This window comes from Magallana gigas, chromosome 9 (genome assembly GCF_963853765.1).
Source record: "Magallana gigas chromosome 9, xbMagGiga1.1, whole genome shotgun sequence".
Classification (NCBI taxonomy): Eukaryota; Metazoa; Mollusca; class Bivalvia; order Ostreida; family Ostreidae; genus Magallana; species Magallana gigas.
Window position 1 is genome coordinate 27,855,020 of NC_088861.1, and position 8,877 is coordinate 27,863,896.

At 34.2% G+C, this 8,877-nt stretch overlaps 1 protein-coding gene across 1 annotated transcript; it reads right to left on the minus strand.

Annotated features, from left to right (window-relative positions):
* Positions 1-462: 462 nt before the first annotated feature.
* LOC105323115 (general transcription factor IIE subunit 1) lies at positions 463-7,544 on the minus strand. Its single transcript, XM_034477877.2, has 5 exons — positions 7,411-7,544; positions 5,226-5,889; positions 4,627-4,831; positions 3,611-3,818; positions 463-649 (listed from the first exon to the last, which is right to left on the minus strand). Exons 2-5 carry the CDS (start codon positions 5,873-5,875, stop codon positions 486-488), a joined length of 1,227 nt encoding a protein of 408 aa, XP_034333768.1. The 5' UTR covers positions 5,876-5,889; positions 7,411-7,544; the 3' UTR covers positions 463-485.
* Between the last annotated feature and the right edge of the window lie 1,333 nt (positions 7,545-8,877).

The window sequence follows — 8,877 nt, forward strand, 5'->3', positions numbered from 1 at the left end:
CGAGCTCAAGACATTTCATTATTCTCGGTTGTCAATTGTGTTTTTATTTAAAAAAAAAAATATTCTTCCATTTTAAACTGCATTTGATGAAAATGGCAGGAAAACTCTTCATTCATGCAGTTTTCAAAATAGGAAGTTGTTGTCTTGCAGATCAACTGACATGGCATGTACAGCTTTCATCTGCATAACCTTCAGAGTCATTATAACCTGTAAACTATACAACTGTCAACTGCATAACTGTCCAGTCTGCACAGCTGTCAACTGTACAACTGCCAGACTTTCTAACTATAGTACAATACTCAGCTGTCAGACTGTCAACTTTATAGCTGTCATGATGTCAACTGCACTGTCTACTGCAAGACTGTCATTTCATAGTGCTGTCAGACTGTAAACTGCATTGCTGTCATACTTTCAACAGCACAGGCTGCAAATCATTCAGGATCGAGATGAAATAACACACCCTTATACAAGAATTATGGATACATTTATTCATACATATTTTGATACAACTCTTGTCCCAGTCTGATGTAGTCCTCTTTCTCCTCGGGAGACATTTTGGATACCATCTCGTCCGTGACTTCGTTGAGTGGAACCATCTTTCCGGCAACTGATACCATGGTCTCCTCTTCCTCACTCTCCATTTCTTCAACTACAACATTGTTCATAGTTTTACATTTAAAATAATGCTACCAGTACCTAAATTTACTGTTCAATTAATCAAAAATTTCTATTCCACATTCACACTTGACCAATATATTAAGAAAAGATTTTGAAAAAAAAATCAAAGGCCAGAACGGCCACAAAGGCGTCGAACTGCCATTTAATTCTTTTATATAGAATGATATCAATAATTTGAATTTCTGTTAATTTAATAGTCGTATATCAAACAATTTTAGACATAGAATAGAGAAGTATATGAATTATGTTTTGTGCTGCTTTAAAAACAAAAATAAGTTTATTTTCTTATAAAATAGGTATTGGTGCTTTTACAATTCAATAACTCATTATGGTTACAAAATTCGAAGAAATTTCAAAGATCAAATAAATTATTTTCTTTAAACAATTTTCACAGGTTCATGATTTGAATACTTTAACAGTATGTCCCCAATTATAATAATAAAACATACTTTTATTTATTTCAATTCCCGTTTGAAACAAGATTCCCTATGGTACGGTTGTTTACAAACAAATCCACAACATGTGCTATCTAAAATGCTCGACCAGACCAACTATATTATCGTGTTTATTTTTAGCAACAAAATCACTAGATACGTTTATTGCTGACATTTATTTTGGAGACCGTGCCCGATAACAAATAAATTTACATCGCAAATTTTATTTCTACCGGGCACGCTCTCCAATTAAAATGTAAGCGATAAACTAAAATGATATTTAGTGAATTTTTACACCTGATTGTATTCATCCGCCATTTCTTGATTAAGCAAATTTATACTTATGCAATAAGTTGTCAATAACCAGGTAGGCAATGGTTTTTTTGTATAAATATGTTTAATACTTTAAGGAACTTGTTTCTTATGCGCATTTAAAAGGCGGTGCAGTGCATGAATTTGGACGATTGCCAATCCAGACGATCGCTAGAAGGCTGTCGAGCATTAGCTTGACGCCTTAAAAACTGGCATGGAGGGCTTTGCTCCTTAAAAAACACACTAACAAATTAAATCTAAATTTTCTGGTCTTAGACCATTGAGCCATGATTTATTTTAGGCCCTGGTTACCTCCTTCTTCACTCGCCAAGGGTGACTATCCACGATGTTATTGAGTAGAGAAACACTACGGATTGTCACCCTTCGCTTTTGAAGATTGTATTATGTAGAGGGTCTGATTTTTAAAAAAATATTTGTTTTAGGTAATTTTGGGCATTGAATGTATAAATTAGATTAGAAATATGTCATAAAAGGATAATTTAATAAAAAAGAGAAAAATAAAGTCCCTGGGGTCTATATACTGGGGGGTGGGTGCAGGGGAGGGGGGTCGATCCTGTCCTCAAGCACCTGTGAAAATACATTCTTTTGATACCTGTAATAATCTGGCTGTAAATTGAAGAATTTCTGTGAAAGTAAATTCATTCAAGCTATTATGTAAAATGGTAGCGCAAACTTTTTAAACTGTAAAGAAATTTGTTATAAAAACGTTAAGGTAAATTTCGTCATTATTCACCTCTACGGGACTGGAAATCAGTTCGCTATCTCCTTAAATTCGCTTTATCCGAATTCGTTGTCACCGTAAAATTTTGCAACAATTTGTTAAGAATCTCACTGGGGACTCCAAAAAGACTTAACTACATGTATAAGATTTCACTATATCAGTGTATATGAGTTTTACTGTACACTATTTCAACTTGCAAATGTTACTGCTGAAGCAAGATTCATCAGAGTACAAGTACAAGAATACATTGAAACTTTCTTGATATGTTAAATTTTATACCCAGTTAAACACCTCTACTTTGTTTGAGGATAACATTCTAAAACTATAATTAATAACAAAAAATATTTTGATCTCAGAATGATTTTGCCTGAAATTTGCAAAATCACCCAAGAACACAAGTTTAACAAAAAAACTGATATTTTGACAAATTAACAGAATTAGTATACTTGAATATATTTATTCTATTTCTAAAGTGATATCAACAAGATATTTCAGGCAATCATATATGATAAACAATCAAGTTTGTCATACATTTACATGTAATTATTTAGTTTTTTTCAACTATTGTAACCATGAGTTTAATGAGGCCGAGTACAGAGCGAGTACGCATGCTTTCGCGCACCGTTTCATTTGTATTGTGACGTCATCTATTTAATTGGTTGTCGCAATGGCGTGATAGTTTCAACTGCAGATATTCAGCGAAATTTGTTGAAAATAGCTCATTTGATGCGTAAAATTGGTATTATATTGTGGAATAAACATAAATGTCTCGAAGTATAAGCTATATTTGGGCTCGGGTTGAAAACGTGAAGAGGGTTCAGCACGCCTAGCCCTCTGTCACGTTTTCTTAACCCGCCAAAATATAGCTTAATTTATTTATTTCAAGACAGTAACCATGTATTTCATATTATGACCCTTTTAAAATATGTGATGTTATATATTTATTTATTACTTAAATATGTCTGAATGTTTTAATAATACTATAAAGATCACTATTTCCGTCTTTGTCAGATAAAAAAAATAGCCCTTATCTGACAAACTGGGAAATTGTGCATACAAAAAAATAACTTTGATAAGACCCCTGGAACAGACCAGGAGGTAAAGGGTTTATTTTATTTGACCATTTGATGCCTTTTAGCAATAACTTTAATATGTAGAACAGAAAAAGAAATCCCTAGGGCAGAAATTTAAAAAATGTGCAAAATTGATACATTTCAAGCAAAATCCCATAGGGTCCTATGTTAAAAATTAACAAACTTTGAGATGACCCCTAAAACAAACGGTGTGGTAAATGTCTTATTTTTTTATCTTAAAATAATAATTATATCAAATAATCATTAGAAAGTCCTGTAAAAAATTTCATTCAAAAATCTAGGGCAGAACAAATTAGACCCAGCCTCATTAATACATAAAATGAAACATGCATGCATGTATCTCAGCTTACCAGTATTTTGTGAAGGAGCGGAATATTTTGGCGTTTCGTCCTCTGAATCACTGCTGGAACTCTCATTCCTCTGTCCTGGGATTGGCCCAGTGGGCGCACCTCCTTTCTTCTCATGTATAATCAGGAGAGTTTCTATTTCATTACTGACTGCTGTACGATTAGCTGCTTCCATATGAGTGGGCCGTGAGTCTTCATTGACATAGGAGCTCTGTTCGAATAAAAGAAATATCTCTTAATCCACTCTCTAAAAAAAAAATAATTGAAAAATCTGGCTGGTTGTGTATCAACCTTCTGGACTTTATCACAATGAAATATCTTTTTTTTAAAATTGGCTGTCAGATATGATAAGGGAGATAACCTATGTTTGATACCATTTTATCCCCATTTCTTCAAATCAACCTATCTTACTGTTCCCCTTCTTTTACAACTCATTCAGCTGACTTATCTAACTCTTCCTCTCTTCTCTCTTCCTTTTTCTCATTATCTTTATCCCATTTCTTTCTCATTTTTTCTCTCTCTCTCTCTCTCTCTCTCTCTCTCTCTCTCTCTCTCTCTCTCTCTCTGAGAGACACCCACTGTTTATATTTTTTTAACCACCTTACATCAACACTTAATTATCTTCCTTCATCCTTTTTCTACCCTCAGGATGACTCTTGATATCTTTCTGCTATCCTGGCTCTTCTCTTCTTTTTTCAAGAGATTCAACATCCCCTATCTACTCAATTTATCTTTCTTTTCTCTTTTTCTCTAGCTCTCTCCCTATCTAACCTCCTGGTTCTCTCTCTCTCTCTCTCTCTCTCTCTCTCTCTCTCTCTCTCTCTCTCTCTCTCTCTCTCTCTCTCTCTCTCTCTCTCTCTCTCTCTCTCTCCAACCCAATCCCATCTATATCTACTAACCATATCATACACTAACCCTATCATCTTCCTTACCCCTTTTCTCCCTATCCTTACCCCCTCCCCCCGGTTTACTCTCTCTGCTGCCACCTTCTCCTCCCCTTCCCCCTTATGTCTACTTACCCTGCTATCCTCCTGACCCCCTTCTACCGTACTCTGTGACATCCAGACAGGCACTTCTTTGGCAGCCTCCTGTTTCTTTCCATCATTCTCCGCACCCATACTAATGGTGACCGTGGAGTCTGACCCTAAGTTGTAGTTGGTGGTTCTGTTCTTGTCACCACTCCAAACATCCCTCTCCATATTGGATGACTTAGAGGTATGTGATCTGTAAACCCCAACATATACATTATCATTACTATAGTTAAACATTGTGTAACAAGTTGCATAATTATCTATTTCCAGACCAATGGAAGAGTTCTTGAACTGCAAGATTTCTCAAAGTTGGATATCGACAAAATCAACAGGTACAAAATGAAAACATTATGAAGTTTTTTTCTGGAAATATTTCAAAATGTTTGAGGAAAGTTTCATTGTACGGTAGACTATGAACACAGCTGAAAAGATTTGTGCCAGTAGACCAGTGTAGTGTTTTTTGTTTCAACAAGTTTACAAGGAAGTTTGTTTATCAAAAATTAAACAAAAACAACAAAAAACTGATAGACACTATTCCAAAAGCATAATATACATGTAGTTCTAATGCCATAAATACATGTACAAACCTGTTGTGAATTTTGCTGAGGTCAGTTGGTTCTGGCTCTAAAAGTTCTGGTGCCAGTTTGATGTCATCACACTTCTGTAGCAAGTCGTAGACCGGTTGTATCTGCTCGTTGAATTTGGCTAGCAAAGTTCGCGAGTCCTGGACCGACGAAGCATCTGCATCTTCCTCCACTTCGTTATTACAAAACGTACATCGAAACGTCCCACTCATCATATCAAACAACTCATTAACCTCCAGGTCTGTGAAAGTTTTCTCGCATGTTGGACACCTGAAAGATGCTCTGCTAGTGTTGTGCATTTCCTCCATTTCAATCTTTCTGCGTATGTGGTCCAGCTTGTACTTGACAATGTTGACGAACACTTGATAATTGATGAAATAATAAGTCTGTCGGGTGGATTTGTTCTCTGCGTCAGTTTCCATTTTTAAACGAGTCTTCACAAATTTTTCTGTTTTGAGCGTGTTTATGAGAGCTCGAAGCTGCTTCCTTTCGAACCGAAGTATTTCAACGATGTCATCTTCTTTCATGCAAGGATTGCGTACCAGGAGATCGATAATCATTGCGTGTTCTAGACTGTAAAATCCACGAACCACCAATCGGATCAATCGTTTAAGATTCGATGGAACCTCTGTCAGAATTTCTGGCTCAATCATATTGTAAAATTATTCTACAAAAAATGGATAAATGAATATTATACAATTATAGCCTTTTGATGAGGTCAATACATGGTTTTATCAGTCTAGTCAGGACTTCGAAAAGGAGTTAACTCCCAAAACAGAGTCTTTGGCTCCATCATGCATTGCGGTAAAATGGCGTTTCTAATGTAATCAATGTGTGAGTTATGCCCCTTAGTTCTAAATAAATTTCTAAAATTGCCCCAAAACACACCAATAATTAATTAAAACTTTCAAAAAATTTCTGAACGTGTACGTTCATATCATACGTTCATGTCACATTTATGTCATATGTTCATAACCGTTTACTTTTATTGTGTAAAATTAATTTTTAAAATGAAAAGTTCACCCATAACAAAGCATTACTTCAATCGCGCACGACTATAACTGTTTTGAAATAAATTAAATGCTTGGATATGTTTATTTATCATTATTTGTAAAAGTTTAGTCTCATTTCAATCATTTTCAGGCAAAATTATTCAATTATCTTGATAAATTAACACGAGTTCCTAACATCGGAAACGCCCTAAGCAATTATAATTGTTTTGATAATAATTATCTGTTAAATTTAAAGAGTTTTTGTATCTAGAGTGACAATTTATTTAATTTTTTAGGCTTTGAAACAATCAGTCCTATTTTTCAATATAAATAAGACGTTTTTAATCAACGCTAGAGCAGCCAGTTTTTGTTAGTAATCATAGCTCTTTTCGTTTACCAAATTGTATATTTGGTGATTTTAAATTGTAACACAATACAAAAAAAGTAAAATTGAATGCAATTTTCCTTTTAATAACGATAAAATTCCATTAAAAACACAAAAATATCACTTTTTTACATCATCCAAACATCCAACTTCGAAGATAATAACTTTTTAAAATGCAAATAAAACTCTATTTCATGCTAATACGATTGATAGTAAATTATATCCTGCATCTTTTTAAACATGTTAGAAGTCTGCTAACCCATGCAGCACTTTGCAAGATGATTTCTTGTGAACCACACATTTTCATCGAAAAATCGCCACACTTTGTACAAGTGCGCATGCGTAGACTCCCAAAACGGAGTCCAAAATGCTTACAGAAATTCACTTCCGTTGACTCCGGTTCAGGAGTCCGTCTAGACTGTTTATAGACCTGATGAGAGTCTAATTATTTGAATACAAAAGTTTATCAAAAATCTCATTCGGTTTGATTAAAGCTATCCATTCTTCGTACGGTTGCATAAAAGATGAGTCATTAAGTGGGTTGATTTGTGCTTGACTTACAATTTTTGTAATTTGTGTATGTTTAAAAAAAAAAAAAAATTCAGTTGAGCCAAGACATACATGTACATGTACGGGTAATTCCATGTACGTCCCTACTCCCTAGGTTGAGCAGTGATCACAGTTGAACGCATCCATATTGTTTAAATATTAACATGCAGAACTTTGATTCCAGACGACGATTCTTGTGTGAAATAAATAAAAATGAATATATGTTTAATACACCTTTAGAAAATCATAAAAACATTCTTACCGAAAGAGACTTTGTGCAGAAACCAATAGTCGATACCGGATAGATGTACAAGCACTGTAAAATCAAAATTGAAACGCAACTTCCCGGACCTTAAATTTCCGGCAGAAGTCTACATGAAGGAAACATGTATGGTCTAATCGTCCTCGGATCAGCTCTCCCGATAATTCCAGATCAAATCAGTCACTAATTAAAATTAAGTGAAATTATATATTTTGTTAATAATTTTCCAGAGAAATAGGCCTATACATACCTTCTGGATTTTTTAAAAAGTATATTCGCAAAATTGTCACCCATAGGTTTCAGTGCACAAAAATACATGTACCATAACATCATCCTATACTATAAAAAAAATCTTGATGATTTTATATTATATGGATAACTTTTTTTTTCATTCGTCGCTTTAAATGGGGAGCGCCCATTGTTTCATTCACCAGGGGCCTATATAGAATAGTATCGATCTATTGTTGCAATGAGGCAACTGTCTCACTCGACTTTTCACCGTCACCCCCTTAAGCACTTAGGCTTCCCATAATTAATTATACATTGCAGAAAATATTCAATTTAATTAATTTTAGCGTACGAAAAAACATGTTAATTATACTTTTATCATTTTAATGTCAGTTGGTAAATAATAAATGGTATTGTTATAACGTGATGTTACATTGCATATATTAGATACATGTAGCATGGATGATCCACATCTTTACATTTATGTACATGTATGCCCCATACTCAGTATGATGAAAATTTTAAAAAATAAGAAATCATTCTTTGGGCTTAATGAGAATATCGACCCTGTAACTAGGTTTGTGATAAAATCTATCATAAATCCATTTTGAATTTGTTGGATTTAATCACGCCCCAATCTAATGATCGATCTTCTCTAAAATTTTATAACGGATGAGTTTTTGTTTCTTAATTATATCAATGAAAGACCAAAACAAATACTTGATGATGTAAAATGCATGCGTACTGTTTGTTTATGTATCCTCATATATTATCGAATTCAATATTAATCTGATTATATTCTATATTATATCTACACATTGTATCTAAATTAGCATTGAATGCAAAAATCTTTCATCTGGTTCCCATAAAATTGTTCATATTTCAGTTATACTTGGTTATATAAAAAAAAACCCATGTACAAATGAAATGTAAACCTAGTTACTCGTCCATTAATTTGTAGACACCAATATAATAAATGGTACATAAACGCAGTCTCTTAGAGGTAATATTGGATTTTCTTTACAGAACCTCTTATTAGCTCAGCCACACAGAGGTTGTCGCTGGTGTCCACGCATAAACCGTATGGTGCATGTAAATTACTGTTGTCAATGTAGCGGAGAAACTGCCCGTCCTGATCCAGGATGTGTATTACCTGGTTGTAACCGTCTGATGTTAGGATCCGACTCTGGCTGTTTGTAGGAATGCCGACTGGATAAAATGAATCCTTTGTAGAAGAGG

What these genes read in the sequence shown, in the direction of transcription:
- LOC105323115 (XM_034477877.2), bottom strand. Translation starts at nt 5,875, where the DNA reads ATGATTGAGCCAGAAATTCTGACAGAGGTTCCATCGAATCTTAAACGA. An exon ending in CTCAGCAAAATTCACAACAG is followed by an intron (nt 4,832 to 5,225) that starts GTTTGTACATGT and finishes TGGGGTTTACAG; the next exon opens with ATCACATACCTCTAAGTCAT. An exon ending in GGGGTCAGGAGGATAGCAGG is followed by an intron (nt 3,819 to 4,626) that starts GTAAGTAGACAT and finishes TTATTCGAACAG; the next exon opens with AGCTCCTATGTCAATGAAGA.